Below are 18667 nucleotides of genomic sequence, written 5' to 3' on the forward strand. Positions count from 1 at the left end.
GTTTAATGTTTTTAAAATCTATACTTAATTGAATACATATCTATCTAAAGTTAAGTATGTTTAAAAGGTCATCAAATATTAAGGAAAAATATAGCAAAATCAAAAGGTGGTAGGTACCTGTGTATTTACTATTTTCGAAAACACGCGAATTTCCATCAACCCTTTTCAATACTGGGATATCGGCGATGACGGCAACGACGGCAATACAGCATGAAATATATCACAACAATATTAAATAACAATAATTTTAGTAAACTAAAAGCTCACCTTCAAGAAATGCTGTGAACCACGCATTGTACTTGTAAAAGAGTGAAGATCAAAAGAAGTTTAGTAAAATAAATAAATAATTTTATTATCTAATCTAATCTCAATCTCAATGATAGAAAATGTAAAAATGCAAATGAAGAAGTTATCTAGAAAGACAACTTTTTAATTTCAAATATTAGTAACGAACCCATAGAAAAAATAATAACAAAGGGCCAATTGTTTCACAGAATTTGAAAACCTAATCAAATTTCAAGTTCTGTTATTATTCCATTATAAGCTCGTTATTTAACAGAATTGAAAAAATATTACTAAAACTTGAATAGAACTTTCGCAGAACTTCTCCATTTTCAGCCCCCTTGCGAAGATTGCCAAAAATAATTTGTTTTCTTCTCTCCCGAGATCATTAGGTCCCTAATGCCACCCAAGAGTGTCCAGCGACGAAAACGAATGAATGATTTGAATTTTACGAGGATACATTATATTTGTTTTTAATGAAACTTCAAAATGACTGACTTAAATAATAGAACACAGATCAAATTGAGAGGTATTCATTTTAGGAAGGATATAAGTACCTACATGGCATCTTATAGTCAACAAGGAGATGAATGGCGCAGACAAGTGGACGATCACAATCTGCCATTTATTGGCTCAACAGTCAACACTGCTCAGTGCTCTTGCTCTGAGAACTCCACACGACATAATGGCCACCGTTGTTCAGAGAGCATTAGCACCGCACCGTGAGAAGAAATAACAGTCTTCACTCTACGGCGTCTAGTGGGAATCATTTTTACTGTAGGGTACTTGCAAAACTTCCATCGTCTTCCAATGACAACGACTCATTTAGGCAAAGAATAAATAAAAAAAATCATATATTGACAATTTTTTTAAGCAGGAACCAAACCTATAATCTATTGTTTCGGAGACCACGACACTAGAGAGCATCTTACCGTCCCTATTATTTTATTTATCAATTTCGCGAATAGAACAGTCATGTTTACGCACTTTATATAATATAACAGAACTATTCGGGTTTTGTGGTACAGTTTTACCCCTGTATATACTTCACGGATCTAACTGTTTCAAAAGGCGCTAAAATTCAAGCAGCACGGGGTTGGCAAAAATACAGGCCGTTTATGTTTACAACATTCCGGTAGAGTGCATTTAGGATTTATACAGAGTTGACAGTAGTAGGTACATCTGATTCTAACTATTATGTCAAAGGTGCCCCAGTGTCTGAGCTGGTCGCTTAAGGTTACACAAATAGCGGAAAGATTGGCCGGAAAAATGCGTCCGTTGTTCAAAAAGGGATATTTTCACAGGATATGTGCTTGAATCTGCGTCCAAATTAACAACGTACTCTTGAAATAATGAAGGCTTTCTCTTCCATACTGATAATGAGAGAAATGCGCATGCCCAGCTTTCGATGAAACTACATAAAGTTTAAGTTTAGACTTACGGAATTCAATACTTCGTTTGTGTGAAAGCACTATGAAATAATACATAAATTTATCGACGGAGAACGCGCTACAAGGGAATAAATCACACGTAAGAAAATGAATAATGGAAAATTGAAACCTTAAAAACATTTTTTTTGGGTGATTATTCTGATTTAATCGCATGAAAACCATGTGAGTAATACAAATAAGTGAGGGTTTTAATACTCCGTTTCTATAGTCGATAAAACGTTGTGACATAAACGATACACGTTTAACTGCCGTCTCTTAAAAAGCGATAGCATTTGCCGCCTTTCCACTTGATTTGTGAGATCATCTCCATTTTGTTTTATTGGTCATTTTGGCGGGAATAGCATTCCTGTCATTGCGCTCCAGGCGACCTACGTCGCGGTCGTCGGGAATATTCTAAGTGGACGCCTCGGCGCATCTCGCGCCCATCCGTAACTCATCAAGGAGAAGAGTGATTGGATTGGGAAGCTGTGGACTGTGGAGTATTTGTACTTGCTTCTGCTTCCACCTTTGGCTCGTGGAGAGACCCACTTTGTCAACACGGCGGAAGGCAAGTACAATTACTCAAAAGTCTTTAGCAATTTGCAATTTTCATTGCTTTTCACTTGCGTGGATGGTCATCATATTAGGAGAAAACATAAAGTAATTGCAAATTGATTAACAAGAAACTAACAGATATTATTCTAAATTAGCATAACCTTCTACCTACTAGGAACATTAAATACCAGAGGAAAGGTTTCGACCATCTAAAAACTCAATAAGTGTGAATCGAGAACTATGTAAGACAAAAAAAATAATACCCGACTAAAGTCTCTTTCACAAAAGGAATCTATCAGCGCGATACTACTTTCGCCAACCAGTTTTGCATGATCTCGCAGGATTGTGAATTTTAACGTTGCATCCCAGCAAATTTGCCTTGGTGGTGGACAATTAAATACCTATTGGAAACTGGACTAGAGAATTGAACTCCAGCTTCAACTGCTTCCACTATGGTGCTTATTATCAAAAGTATTTGCGTTTGTAAGTAAACAAAAACTTATTTTATTCCTAAAATTATAACCATAACTGCAACGGTACTTGGTGAGAACGTGGTTAGCAACAACATTTCTCTGTGATGCTGAAGAATTCTCCACTTGTGCGCCATGCTCCAGCATAATAGCCTGACCTACAGCAATATACGTGAAGCCAATAATGACCCATCATAAATAATGTCAAGTATTGAGAAAAATAATTCCCATTCCGATCTTACACGATATTAATATAACTTCGTGCCCAATGTAATCTAACGATAAGAAAGGAATTTGTCGAGCGGCGATGTGTGCGCCGGTTATCTGTTGTGTTGTGTTGGGGCCGAGTTTCCCTAGCGGAGAACACTGTGTGGTATGTGATATCGAGCGGTTTATTGGTGCGAGACGCAAGCAACATACTCGTATATATGGGGACTGGGTCTGGGGAAGCCTTCTACAAACACCACTGATGAATATGCCGCCTAAGCACCGAGGTGCGGATATTGACACAAATCTGGCACAGGGCGGACCTTAATGTAGCGTTTTCACAAAGAATGTGATGGACTCATTCGCCTATTGCGATAAGCCAAAGATTGACATTGTCTTTTTTAAGAATTTTGGGTTGTTTTATTTACCCATTATTTGATAAACATGCTTGTTGTTTTATATTGAAATTCCGTAGAAGAGTAGTAACTTTGACTCCGGCCTAGAAATAGGTTTGCAAATGGAAAGGAAAAACACGTAAAATACTTATTTTGAGGAATAAGTAAAATATATAACTCAACAGTGACAATTCAACACACTTTTAAAAAGTGACATAAAGTCATTAGAAACGATGAAATTTTTTTTAACCTAACCCAACCTAACCTAACCTACTTAACCCAGTTAATAAAGTTTTTGTTTCATCACTTTCCATGACTTTATATAACTTTTTAAAGATGTGATGAATTATCATTGTGATGATTTATCCGGTCACCGATAATAATAATTAATCATAGACACAAAGGGAAAATGAAACATTATAAGTTCTTTTCTTGGATACCTGCGCGGTACGTAGATTGGTAAGTCGAGGGTCTCGCGGTTATCAAGCTAATGATCAGGGATCACGCCGTAAATATCGCATGCATCGCTTTCCGCATTATCATCTTGCGTAAGGGCGTGATTTATCCAGCTCGTAAACTTACTACTTACAAAGGTACACAAAGAACGCATTCTTCTTTAGATGTTCTTCAGCTTCTTTGAAATATAATACAACTTGAATGGATGAATGAATATAACATTGTCTCGAGACAAGTAATTTCCGTTTTCTGGAATTACACCTGGAGACATCTAGAGTAAACTTTAGAAGAGATCAAAGTCAGAAACCTTAATAGATTTCTGGTAATTTCATCTGATCTTCTATTCGTCCAATTTTAATGAGCAGGCGAACCGAACACGCGCATGAAGCCCTGGCAACAGTTACCGATTTTCTAAATGAAAACTTAGACAAGGGATCAAAATGCATATCAATATACTTAGACCTGTGCAAAGCATTTGATACTATCTCTCACTCTAAACTTTTACAAAAACTATCTAATATTGGTATAAATGGTGATGAACTTACTATTATTAGCGATTACCTGTCAAACCGAAAGCAAAGTGTGAAAATCAACAACTGCAATAGCAATCGATTACCAATTAGCTACGGCGTGCCTCAAGGAAGCGTTTTAGGTCCTACCTTGTTCTTAATATACATAAATGAATTATGTAATCTTCAAATAGATGCCAAAATTGTAAGTTTCGCTGATGATACGATTCTCCTCTTCAAATCAAGCAATTGGAATGATGTATACATAAAAGCTAACAGGGGCATAACTTTGGTTAAAAGATGGTTAAACAATAATACACTAACAATGAATGTGACCAAAACTAAATACATTGAATTTAGTATTAATCATTCCCTGAGAAGCCCAGAAAATCAAATTAAAATATGTGCAACATGACAAATACGCTAATATGTGATTGCCCTTATTTAGAACAGGTAACTAAAATTAAATACTTAGGTATTATTTTTGACAGCAATTTCAAGTAATATTTATCAAGTGGAAACAACATATAACCACTACAGCAAACAAACTTAGAAAATTCATTTACTTTTTTAGGCAAACTCGCAACTTTCTCAATCTAAGCCAGCTCAAAACAATATACTATGCACTTTGTCAATCTTTAATAGAGTATGGTATCATAGCATGGGGAGGAGCAAACGCTGCCGCCATTGATCCAATATCTAAAGCTCAGAAACTTATAATGAAGATTATCCTCAAACTACCAATCACAAGCAGTTCGGATGAAATCTTTAGGAAAATCTGTGTTATGGACATTAGGCAACTTTATGCCGAAAACATACTAACATACCTCTTCAAACACAAAACTACTTTTGACAATATCCAAACTGCTCGTGATACTAGAACCAAAGGACATAATTTCTTACAAATCCCTTTCGCTAAAACAACTTTTGGCCAGAAATTTTTTAGATATTTTGCAACAAGGCTATATAATGCTCTCCCACTAGCCATTAGACTGAACGAATTTTTTTAAAAATATAAAACAGACATCACGTCTTGGATCATCAGCCAAGACAGATCCAAGATCAAAATTTTTATAAAAATCCCCTCATAAGTATGTACTCCAACTAGATGCTGGTTAACCAATTTATCATTTATCATAATTATTTTTTATCATTTATTATAATTATTTTTTATCGTTTTCACAGTGTCATTTAATGTAATGAAATATTATATGTATCAAAACATATGTAAACATTAATTTATGTTTTAAATGCGTCTGTCTCGACGCAGGTTTATCCTAGTGAGACAGACATCGAAAAAAAAACCTGTAAAAAAACTTTATATTGATAATAAAAATAAAAATAAATGTATTATCCTCATCTTTTTTAGCTGTTTCAACAGATTCATTTTATTTTGAAGTAATATTATTACGGTTGGAGTCAAAGGACCTACCAATTACGCAACGTTTTCGTAGGGATTGATGGATATTGATGTTAACGGATTTTAATTTGATACGGTGTCCAATGGATTACTCCTCAAAAAATTATCTTCTCTTGGCATTCATAGTACAGCACTAGGCTGGTTCACATCCTATCTAAGTGATAGAACGCAACAAGTAGAGATAAATAATCATTTAAGCAATAGCAAACCAATCTCTTTTGGGGTTCCGCAAGGTAGTGTGCTTGAACCAATATTGTTTTTAATCTACATTAATGATTTGTGTAATTTAGATATTCCAGGTAACATTTTTAGTTTCGCAGACGATACTGCTTTAATATTTGAGGGTAAAACCTGGAGAGATGCTTTTAACAAATGTGACTTAATAGGAGCAATATAAGTAGGTTTAAACAAGGTCAAACAATGGCTATACAACAATCTCCTCACTCTCAACCTACATAAAACCAAATTCATCCGTTTCAGTGCAACACAAGCAGGAAAACCAAAAGAAACACACAACATCATTATACACCACTGTAACGACCGAACCACTTGTAATTGTATTATCTTAGAATGTGTCGATAGCATCAAATACCTAGGAGTAATCATAGACAAATCTCTGAGATGGGGCGAACATATAGACGAAACTTCCACAAAGATCAGAAAACTAACTCATCTATTCATGTCTGTTAGAAATATTCTTTGCGTAAAAGATCTTAAACAAATCGTCGCTGTGAAATCAAACCGGCATATCTGCAAAATGCTTGTTTTTCACCAGAGCGCTTTAAAGATTTCGCATATGATATTTTCCTTTTAACGTCCGTTTGTTTCACCTCAAAGCCACCTTATGAATGAATAAAATTTAGACGAATACTGCTTATTGAAGTAGTAGTTGCAAATAAATCGAAAATTGCTTAAATTAAGAGTAAAATGCAGATATGCCAGTATGGCTTTAAAATCAGTGTAATATTTGCATTTGTGTCACAGTGGCTTCTTTTTTTGGAACCTGTTTTAGGTATATAAAAAAGAAAATGTTGTCAATGAAAATATAATTTATTGCTTTACAATTTTTTTATAAACAATTAACATAAAACTGCTCTTCCCTTTGCTCGTAACTTCAAAGTTTCCCAATCGTTTATGGAAATCTGAATAAATTGACGGTATTATCCCGGCGGTTACTAACTTTAGGATACCATTTTTCTTCTTCTCATCAATGGTCTCTTGGAATAAGCTTGCATCAGAACAGGATTCACGCTCCCATTGCCCCGTTTATTCCTTTTCTTCGCCTCCTCCCAGGCATGTGATCCGTAGGATATATTGCAGTAAAAGTTGCCGTCGTCTTTAATTACTTTAAACATTCGAATGTCCAAAATTGGTAAAATTACCTGGGGGTCCGTCATAGCTTTTATATCAAAAAGTCCTCATGACTCAACTCATGAACCAGGTAAGGCTTGCCACTTTTCTTTGCCCTTTTTATGGCCATGGCGTATTGGGAAGGTAAGTATATCGGTCCGCTTCGGAGTGCTCTTTTAACTTATTTTCAGCCGAATCCACCTTGTTATGGGTGTGGCCCTTTACTAAAAATTTGTGTATGATAGATTTTATGTTTTTTAATGTTGTAACAGCACATTTGTACATTTCCATGATAAAGTTATTTTTTTGTTGTCCACAACAATTATCGTTGTAAAAGACAACGTCTATTGGACAGTCAGCTTTGTCATTTAAATGTTGCAGTCATTTCAGCACACAGCTCCCAATTTCAATAACGCTTATTTTTCCCTGTGTCTCATCCTAAGTGTAACAATTTACTGTTTTGTCGCCTTTCAATTCAGCAATTGTTAAATTGAAAACGGCTAGCTTTGAAATGTAGTAGTAGGAAGATGCCTCCCCCTGCGGATATGACAGCACTGCCTGTAGGTCCTATACTGCTACGACGGTTGAATCTGTGCTTTTATTGTCATTCTCCTTTTCCAGTCTGGACAAGTCCTTTTCTAGAATATGATTCTCATATTCTGTCGTGTTTTGGTAAATGAGACAAACATCATACTGAAGTTTCTTCGGTGTGAAAGTTTGTATGACTTGAAAAAACCTCTGTACTGGTAGTAGCTGATTCCTGCAAGGTTTGACTCCTTTCTTTCTTTTAGATAATCTCTGTGATCGGCGATAGATTTTCCACCATCGATATACTCCCGAGAACTTTGAGATCTGTAGTAATGACTAGGAACACTTGAGTTTACAGTTGTGGCAAGGAGGCTTCATGCTTCGTTGGTTCACTCTTCCACGGGTTTTAGACTCGTATTCCTCACCGCAGTTTCGCATCTTTCAGTTTGCTAAAGTTTTTTACTAAATTTGTTTATTTGAATTTTTTTTTTAGCAGGGAGAAATTTAACCCGGGTCAGACATTTTGGCATATATGCCGGTTTGTTTTAGTTGAGGCTGCTATAAACGCTTTTGTTAAGTGCAAACCGGATTATCTGCCAATAAGTCATATCTGGGTAATAATAAAAATGTACTATTGTGAGATAATCCAGTTTTACTTACATGATGGACGCATTTCCCCCTTGAAAGTTTTGAAGCAACTGGCGTATTGCGGAATAGGTCTGTCTTCTGCTAAAAAGAATGACGATTCCCGCGTAAATGCATACCGGCTCAACGCCATCTGACAGGTTTTTATTCAACTATACGACATGTCGGTTCGACATAAAAATAGAAGGGAAAAAAATAAAATTTTTGGTACCAATAACTCAAAAGCTCCATTTTTGCACATATGCCGGTTTGATTTAACAGCGACGAAATGTACCATGCCTTGTGTAACTCATTGATGGAATATGCATCTTAGGGATGGGGAGGATGTTCCAAAACATTACTTGACCCTCTAGCAAAAGCACAAAAATCACTTCTAAGGGTCATTCTTAAGAAACCATTTAGGTATCCCAGTGATCTATTATTTGAAGAAGTACGAGTTCTTGATGTGCGGCAACTTTATATAAGAAAAAATATTTTACATACACAAAAACATTGACACCACTATTCATCCATTGATCATCTCCACAACACCCGTCATGCAAGGAGGAATCCAGTAGTTCCACCCACTACAAACACATCACATGCACAAAGACAATACTACTACTTAGGGCCTAAAGTGTTCAACCTCATTCCCGAAGCATGGAAATTGAAAAGTGCTAGCGCATTGCGAAAATGGGTTAGCAATTGGCTTCTGGACATGGGGAGAGTCGAGAGCGAACTCATGCTAACACAAACTCACATATCTAATATGAACTAATAAGTGTTGAATTAAATTTTTTTTTTTAGTACTTATTTAAGTACTTAGATAGGAAAAAATATGTAATAGCGTTGATAATATTATGTTAAATTTTATTTTTTATCTTCCAAAAGGCTATTTTATACTTAAGAGAGATAAGGATCTAAAGTCTTTATTTCAAGTTAAAAAATGGTTATTTTTGTTCCTAATACTTGATCTTCATTGTTGTTATTATTTAAATTTAAATTTGCGAATCTTTTGCACGGTTTTATTTCGATTATTGTATAATGACTAGCCATTTAATAAATAAAGATTCGAAAATTTAAAATTGAAAATTCATATGTCATACGGCATATATTCTGGTGTAATTTCTATCACCTAAGAAATTCTAAAAATATAGTACTATAGGATTCATATGTCTAATACTGATTTATAAATGTGGAAATTCTAACTATACAATTGTAAATGTTCTCCAAAATGCCCTGGAAAGAATCTCAGACTTGTGATGTCCCGAAAGAAATCATTTATCTGTTCTGAATGCAATTACTAATGTTATCCAAATTAACACTGGTAATAAATTACATCTTTGCAATTCTTTCAAGGATAAAGAATCCATCCTGTCACTTCGAATGCATTCAACAATGTTCTCAAAATTTGTTTTGACAGCATCGCCATTCCATTGTAAGAATATTATGTACTAAATACACAATTTGGCTGTCCTGAAACAGAAATCCTTCCCAGTTGGACAGACTAAGGTTCATATTGTTTGGCATTGTTTGTAATTTATATATATAAAATAAATAAATAAATACAAACTAAATATGTGACATTTAGTATATCATCAAAAAGTCAGCCTTCGACACATATTGGACAAAGAGAAATTAAAAATTGTCTATTTTGCATTTAGTCGAATATTAGTCCAATCTCGACTTTCTTATAACATAGTATGCTGGGGATCATGTCTAAAGTCCAATGTTGAACCACTAAATATTACTCAAAAATTTATCCTTAAAGTGATGTACAAAAAAAAATCTGTTATCCATCCAACCTACTTTATAAGGAATGTAATGTTATGTGTATAAAACTATATATAACTCAAATACTTTATCGAATATTAAATTTGCTGAAAGAACACAACAAACGCGGACAACTAGAATTAGCTCTACATTGAACTTTGTGGCGGTACATACTAAAACTTCTTTTGGTCAAATAAATTATTTATATCAGTCACCACTTATGTTTAATATTCTTCCAAATCATATTAAGTCTACCAATTCCTTAGTTAAATTTTAATTTAAAAAAAGTTAATTAAGATTTTTTTATTGACAGAAGATTGTCTTAATATTTTTTCATCCTTGTCCTTTCTTAAATAATAAGATTTTATATAAGTCCCATTTGCTAAAAACTGAATGTCACCCTATCTGTCTTTATTATCTACTTTGCTTCTTCTTTTCAATAATTTATGGTTAAAATATTGTTACAATATACTGTCAAATTACCCATCTGGTAACACATCTAATACTTATTTTTTCTTTAATTTTGAAATATGTTGTGTTTGTATGTAGAATTACTTTATGTTTGTGATTACTCTTATGTTTGCTTCACTCAGATGTAAATTGTTAACCTCGGTACAGGCTTAGTCCTAGTGAGGTTGATTTTTATGTGAAGAAAAACGTGTTTTATGTATAGTGAGATGCAATAGATAAATAAAATAAAAGTGTTAAAAAAGCTTTTGGGAAAATTCCAAAAAGCATGATGGGCTTAAATTTAAATAAAAACCGACAAATTTACTTTGGAACACAATTTTGTGTTTTTGTGTCAATTTAAAATATCGACCAGAACAAACATTTCATGTTGTCACATAATATTTACACAATATATAGTAAAAAGATTTTTTTTAAATATTTACGATACCTTGCAAATAATTTCCAAAGTTATGTAAAGTTATTCCTAAAATCATGAAAAATATATTTATTTAATGGCCGATATTCTATAATTTAAAAACAAAATAAAATTAACTTTTTGATATTTCATATACCTTTTGATAAAATAGAACATTAAATTTAGTTGGGTATTTTGGCATCAAATCCAAAATAAAGTTTTGTATGAAAACTACCGCCCAACCATTATTACGACGGAGGAAAGACGAATGTTAGGTTACACAAAATGATAGGGTCGAAAAAACGACTCGTCGTGACGAGTGTTCCCGCTCTAGTCGGCAGTTTTTCGCCGGTACTGATAATCGTGATGTGATGTCAATATATTGCCCTTATGCAGCAGACTTCTTCTCTAATCGAGGGGAGTTGCGGACCGGCATTTTACGAGTCTTTCAGTTTGAAAATGACTTTATGTTTTTATAGGTTAAAGTTTTTAATTTAATGCGAAAAGTGTCCAAATTACCATTACAATTATAATTGTTTTTGACAGCTTGTTAAAGAAACTTAGCTCTTCCATAATCGACAGCTTACCAACAGCACCCACGAGGTCGTCTATCCTTTATGTTTCACATTATATACGCGAGAAAAAGCTGGCTGGGAACTTGAGAGTACAGAGGACTACTGTCAAAACGTGGGATAAGGAATGCAATAGGAATGCAGCAAGCTGAGGAGGTGTAAGAACACGTTTGCTTAGAGAAGTTTCCCATAAGAGTTTCAAAGGCGCATTCATTCCCAATAATAAAGCACCTCACTCAGTTCCAAGTCTAGCCGGATGTAAGTCGAGATTATTTCATATTACACCCATTATGTACGTAATGAATTCCTAACATGTTATGTCACTTAGGCAGGGGATCAGTCGTTTTTATAGAATGAACATATTAAGTTGTTTCGTTCCGGTCAAAATTCTCAGTTGCGCGGTACACACGTTATCAATGATCGCGACTAGAAAATTATTTATTATCAATAAAAAAATAAACTTTTGCTTATAATGTTCAACAATTAATGAATGGTGTATCAGGCATGTAGATATCGGTTGCACAGATTTATACATTGTGGAATTAGGAAGACACCTTCACACTATAGAACTATAGATAGAGTGGCGCGATTTAACTCAAGTTATACATTAGTTCGCCATACTAGTAGTTCCTTAAATCGCTGTATTAATTAGTAAACTATAAAGAAAAGAACGGAAGTGTTTTCTAAGTTACCTGCCTCCTCAATATGATGACTAAGCTATATGATGACTTACCGGTGGTGTCTGCATCGTCACTGCTTGAGTAGGCCCGCGAGTGCTGCAGCATGGTGGCTGCCCGAGACAGGACCTCCAGAGGGGTCTCCACCGTCTCCATGTTTTCCTGTAATAAGTCAGTAATAAGTTTTTGTGTTTGGCACTACGCAAGAGTCTAATTCTCGCGCTAATGGATGAAGGAATTAAATAGGCAGTAAAAGAGAAAGATGGGGTTGTAGCTTATGTAAAGTGCCCTTGAAATAATGTTTTACAAAAAGGCGCTATACAAATCAGCTAATAAAAATAATCTTATTTACGTACTGCTACATGTAAAGTCATTTTAAACAAAAATTCATTTTTATTTGCCCTTCACAGGGTTATGAACTGCGATTGTATTGATGCAAGGTCCCCGGCTGTGGAGCAGTATTAATTTATTCCTTATTTCCAAGAAATACGAAAGAATGCTACCAATATCTTACTCAAATCAATGGCGGAACATCTCAACAGGTACGGAGCTACGGCAGAGAGCCAAGCAAACGGTTTACGGCGTGGGAACACCTTTAAGAGGCTTTTTACTGCAGTGGATGTATTCAACAAGTATCCTGGGCAGAACACGTGACGAACGAGGAAGTATTACTTCGTAAGCACCATAATAGGGGACTTCTCACAACCAACAAGAGAAACATCGAATATTTTAGTGACATTCTCAGAAAATAAATTAACGCCAGCTTGCGGAACACGTGTTCCGACATCGTGATAATACATTATAAATTTACTAAAATTTTATCAGGAAACCGTTAATTCATTCGCTAAAGGTCTAAAATCCCGTTTTTAACCAGATTACCAATAATTTGAAGAGATTTTTAATTTTCCTGAAAAGTGAGAAAAAAATTAGGTCACTTTTTTTCATAACTTTTATATCACTTTTCAAAAGTGTTTTGTTTCGCCAATGTTCTGTTTTGTTATGGAAGCGGGATATTCGATGATGGTAATAATTAATCGTGATTTTGTGAAAATTATTAATTAATTATGTAATTTAAACTAACGATCTAGAAAGATTCATAGAGATTCGAGAAATTGTACAAAGAAATTTGCATTTTTTCCCGGTTCGCAGAGCCGCTCAGAGAAAGCCTGTGAAACAATGAGTTTTTCAACGTAAATGAGGCCCAGTAGAATTTTTTAAATTTATACCATAAGTAGTTCCATAGTCAGAAGGTTCACAGAACAATCGACCGTTAGGACCAAGTCAACCGATAAGAAGGTTAAATGCTTGCCTATACATATATTAAGCCTATGCATGAAATCAATATATTTTATTTTATCTGAACGTTTGATGTTTGTCTTACCAAAACGAAAGAAACGCATACTATACACTTTATACATTGTCACGACTTGCGTGAATTTAAAAACAAAATAACTATGTACCAAATGAAATTTTTGTGACGAGAAAACTGTTTTTTTTAAAACGATGTAATGTATGAATTGGTAGGTAATATTAGAATTTCCAACACATATACACTCAAAAACCTGACCAGCCTTGTATAGTGATTAATGATCGTATTTTTCCCTGTCATTATTGACGGGCTTTCGACTAGAAAATTTTAAATAGTGTCACTAAATCATTTCGGAATTCCATCTTGCTTTTCACCCTTGCTTCGCCAAATCGTAGACAAACGACGAAATTCTTATTTGAATGGAGCATACCTAATAATAAAGCAAAACAAAGCGATAACAATTAAATACTCAGAGGTATTCTGGCCGCTGTTGGGACCAGAATAGGAATTCTTGGGCGTCTCTCAGTTATTTCCCCACCGTGGCAATTGGAAAAATATTTTGGCAGTAGACTATTGATATTATAATACGCTTAGGAATTCCCTTCCCGCCTTCGTGCTGCTGGCTGCTGCTGGCCTCTGCTGGCCTGGGAGCTGGGAGCTGGGAGACTTTACACCTTATATATTATACCCACATAGTAGTTAGACGTTAGAGCGTCGTGGGTGTTTTACACGATGATTTTTTTTCATACCGATCCCCATACGGAAACTATATCGGGATCAATAAGAAAAAAAAAATTGCTTTAAGCTATTTTCATACTTACGATTTTATAAAGATACACGGATGCGAATCTCTTAAAATTATTAAGTTAGAAACAGGATTGCATGCCGTTTCCTCATAAACTATGAGTAAATTCCTGATATATTGTAACACGTAATCATGCACGCGCATTGATAATAATATATAATGATGAAATGCGAAAATATTAGGATTTTCATGGACATGCGTTCCGTCATCACGATAATATATTCGTCATTTATTAAAAGTTTATTAGGAAACCAGTAAGTTCATTCGTTAAGGGCTGTAATCCCGTTTTTAATCGGATTAAAAATAATTTAAAGAGTTTCTTAGTAAATAATTTCTCCGTGTAGAGAAATAATAATAATATTAGGTCGGTGGCCGAGTTGACATCGCGTTTGGGTCCCACCCAGGCGTAGTGTGTTCAACTCCTCGGCTGGCCAAGTCCTCCATCACAACACAAACAACATTTTCAGCTTACTGTGGTGGTAGTAGGAGATTTTCAAATATTGTCGGGTTACTCGTAACCCGGGAATGTTTGTCTTTCTTAAAAAAAAAAAAATTGGTATTAAATCGTCAAATAATGGCAAAACCTTGAACATAACCATCTACAACCGCCAACCACCGTTACCGTCTAGAAAATACACCCGAAATACACAATAAAAACAGTAGGCTACGTTCACAATCAGTAATAAACATGTTATATTATATTATCATATTATAGTAATTTCAGATTATAGTATCAATACTTGCGCAGACCCTTGAAAAATAACGGGGTGTTAGGATTTGTGAAGCTGAAAGTATTTATAAAATATTTGACCCAGAAGTATTTTTGCCTTTCAAAAACCAAAATTGTCAATTTTATTTACAATATAATTACATACTAATATATTTTTTTGACAAATTAGAGAGAAGACGGTCAGAAATTTACAGTTGAATAAACACCGTTGGCAAACATGTAAAATCACTGAAGTTTTAAAAAAATTACACATTTGAAATATAGAATTATAAATGAATAAATAAAATAAAAACTAAATTATCGCTTTTTTAATTTTCCTCCTGATACCAATTTGGAAAATGACACTTAAATTCAAATCGAATTTGAGTTCACGAAGCGTGAAAAAAATAATCTTAACTGTTCGAAGTCGTACCAAAATAGAGCACGTTTTTTTCATCCCTAATCCATATAACCATAAAAAAAATCATAAATGTGGTCATAAAACCACATTCGGACAAAGAAATTATATTTATTTTGCGACGAAACTCCACAACATCCCTTCCCCCTGATACGTTCTTCGTTGCGGACGTGTTTTAACCGCTCCGGTTTGTTTGATCCTTTCAGAAGGTTTCCCTTGCTAAGAGATCGCTGAAAATTGTTCAGCATCCGTGTTTTATATAGTGCTTACCTTCTTATTTCACGAAATGTGCGTAACTTCTACCGTTTAGCCGGAATTTGCAATTATTATAGCATTTTAAACCGATTAATTTTTAAAAGTGAAGCTAGAACGAAGATTTCTCAATGCAGTCGAAGATTTTATACCTGACTCAAGTGTCAAGTGGTGTTGGGAATTACGGGACCTTTTCAACCGAGGATGTCTGCATGGAGGACAGATAAGCCATATTTTGTTTAAAGTTTTTGTCTTTGTTTTTATTTTCTGTTTTTGTTTATGTATTTTGTTACAGATGACACTCATAAACTTCACTTTGACTTTGGTTCAAGATTTTGCTTATGATAGCCTGCGATAAGCGAGCCCTAAGGGTCTGAGACAGAGGTGTGAAATCGTCGGATCACGACAATAGAAAGAATGTATTGGAGCCAGGAAGGAGTCTGAAAGGGTCGAGAGGATGCACTAGGTGGCATGAAAGGCTGGGAGGTGACTGGAGAGACTAAGGTAAACTAGGATGAGGTGATTTTGCACAGCGGTGCTGCCAAGGTCTGTTATCTATGTGAGGATATTGTGTCGGCGCTCTTTATTGGCAGCAGACACATGTCAGCGCTATATTAGCGGCGGACACATGCCTGAACGGATGACGAGCCTCGTGCTGGCACAGTTGGTGGACGGGGTAGTCTCTCTCCCTGCAGCAGCTGGTACAGTTCCTTCGCTACCTAGGACTCTTGCAGCAGAGTCTCCATCTTCTGTCTTCGTCGAGCGTCACAGCGGTGCTGCCAAGGTTTGTTGTCTATGTGAGGATGTTGTGTCAGCGCTCTTTATTGGCAGCAGATACATGTCAGCGCTATATTGGCGGCAGACACATGCCTGAACGGATGACGAACCTCGTGCTGGCACAGTTGGTCTAAATAACAAATGTAGATCCTAGGAAATAAATTGTACAGCGCCCTTGAGGTGATTTTTCACAAAAACGGCGCTATACAAATTATCCAATTATTATTATTATTATTATTATTATTATAAAGCGAATATAAAATTTGAATGATTAAAAATCGAAAATAAAAATCTAGCTGAAAGAGATTAATAAAAAAACTCTGATAAAAATATTTAAAAGTCATAGAAAACTAATAAAACAAAAATGAATAACTTTAGTTCGCTTCAGCACAGGTCACCCTAGTCAATAGTGAGGAGGACTAAGAAATACAATTTACTACACATATATTTAATATCATATTTTGCATGTACAATGTTTAAATAGTCGATCTAATAAAAAAAATGTATGAAAAGATGACCCATATGGAAAATGGACGCAAAACTAATCAGCAGTCCCAGTCCGTGCACGTAGCGATCGCCCGCGCCACTTCTCGGAGAAATAGCCCCATTTCGGAGAAATCGATGTTTATACACGTCACTGAGTTTGATAACAATGATAATTGATCCGCCGAGGGAATACGCTTCATTGGGAATTATGATTTTAAGGTACGCGCCCAATTTGGATTCTATTATCATTAGACAGGCAACACAACCTGGTCATGTTTGTCTCATGGAGTTAAAATGAACCTAGTTCGGTCATTGTTGGATTATTTATTTAGTCACGTTCATAGGTACTGGACTGGAATTAAAAATGAAGCTTAAAAAAATTGTACGTTTTCGTCGGTATACAATACTTATAAACATAAAAGTGTTGTAATTAGACAAGTAATATTATATTATAAACCAACAACGCCCTAAATCATAAATAATTGTTGGTTATGAAAAATTCATTTTATTAAAAATACGTAAGCATTTATTTTGAAAACCCATTCCGATGTGGGTATATTAGGAATTTATAAAATTTTCATGTCTGCAATGATTAAGATGAATTTATTACAACATTGGAGCGATTGGTATTTTTAGGCCAGGCAATCAGAATGAATTTATGCTTTTGGTAAGGCCTCAGAATTCATAAAATTGTCTGAAAGGAATAAGAAAAATGTATTAACTTAATAGGATCTCAAAGCTACCGAAATTAGATAAACATTTACTTCGCGAACATCCATGGACATGGTTTCAGATTCGCGGGGCCTATTGTTTTACGTACGAGTAGTTTGACCTCCGTGGTATTTTGTAATTGTAGGTTGTGTAATTACTTGGAGTGTTAATCATCAAGTCTGAAAGCAGGAGAAGCAAGCTCAACACGATACAAAACCCGGAAAGTATAAAACCCTACACATTTGCTACCGACTTGATCATGTCCTACAAAAGAAAACGAACACCCACGCTCAGATTTACCGCAGAGTCTTGCATTAGTGTTAGAAGGGATTTCATAAACAAGAACGCATTCAACTAATTTAATACAAACAATATAAAGGTTGTTTATCAATATTCTACCATACATACCATGCTTTCCAACTGAACTCGGCAGGCTAATCTAATAGCCACGTGATTCCCACATTCCACACGTGCGACCCTTTTTTACCTTTGTACAAAGACATGATCACAGTCCTCAAATCTAATGGCGTGTAACCTTCCTCTAAACACTGGTTAAAAAGTTTGCACAACCATGTAAAAATTATACGGCTACTTCATTTAAAGTATTCAGCAGAAATTTGGTCGTATTCTTCAAACATGTGATTGATATTTTTATTTAATTCATGCTGGTTTTGGTAACATTCACCCTAACATCATTCTTACCTGATGAGTTGCTGGAATCACTGTCACTCGGGTTGCTTTGGAAAACTTTTTCAAAATATTTCATCCGTCCCTCGTTTATTAATTTTTTTTCCTTCATCAGTCGTCAACATTTTTCCATCTTTCGATTTCATTACTTTCATGTTTCCGTTAGAATTGTATTGGCATTCTACGCGGTTATTAATGGTCATAGTAATACTCTTCACTTAATAATCTACAATATGCTGTAGAACTCCACACATTTTTACCTGTCATAGATGACGAAATGTGCTTTCAGTGGCCGCCACTCTTATTGCTGATTTTAACCACATATTCCGCTTTACCTTTGATATCATTAAGCAGCCTATGAAGCAGACTCGCTGCCAACAAAACTCGTAAAAGAAGAAAA

General features: G+C 35.0%; 1 protein-coding gene across 1 annotated transcript in view; it reads right to left on the minus strand.

The window, feature by feature from the left end:
- Positions 1–18667, minus strand: part of Tgi (Tondu-domain-containing Growth Inhibitor) — a 105001-nt gene that overhangs the window by 69499 nt on the left and 16835 nt on the right. The window contains exon 2 of the mRNA XM_089634813.1: positions 12170–12275. Within this exon, the coding sequence (XP_089490939.1) occupies positions 12170–12269 (100 nt within the window). The 5' untranslated portion in view covers positions 12270–12275. The remainder of the gene's footprint in view (positions 1–12169; positions 12276–18667) is intronic.

Source organism: Hesperophylax consimilis, chromosome 1, assembly GCF_061612785.1.
Source record: "Hesperophylax consimilis isolate HC1 chromosome 1, BYU_Hcon_1.0, whole genome shotgun sequence".
Classification (NCBI taxonomy): domain Eukaryota; kingdom Metazoa; phylum Arthropoda; class Insecta; order Trichoptera; family Limnephilidae; genus Hesperophylax; species Hesperophylax consimilis.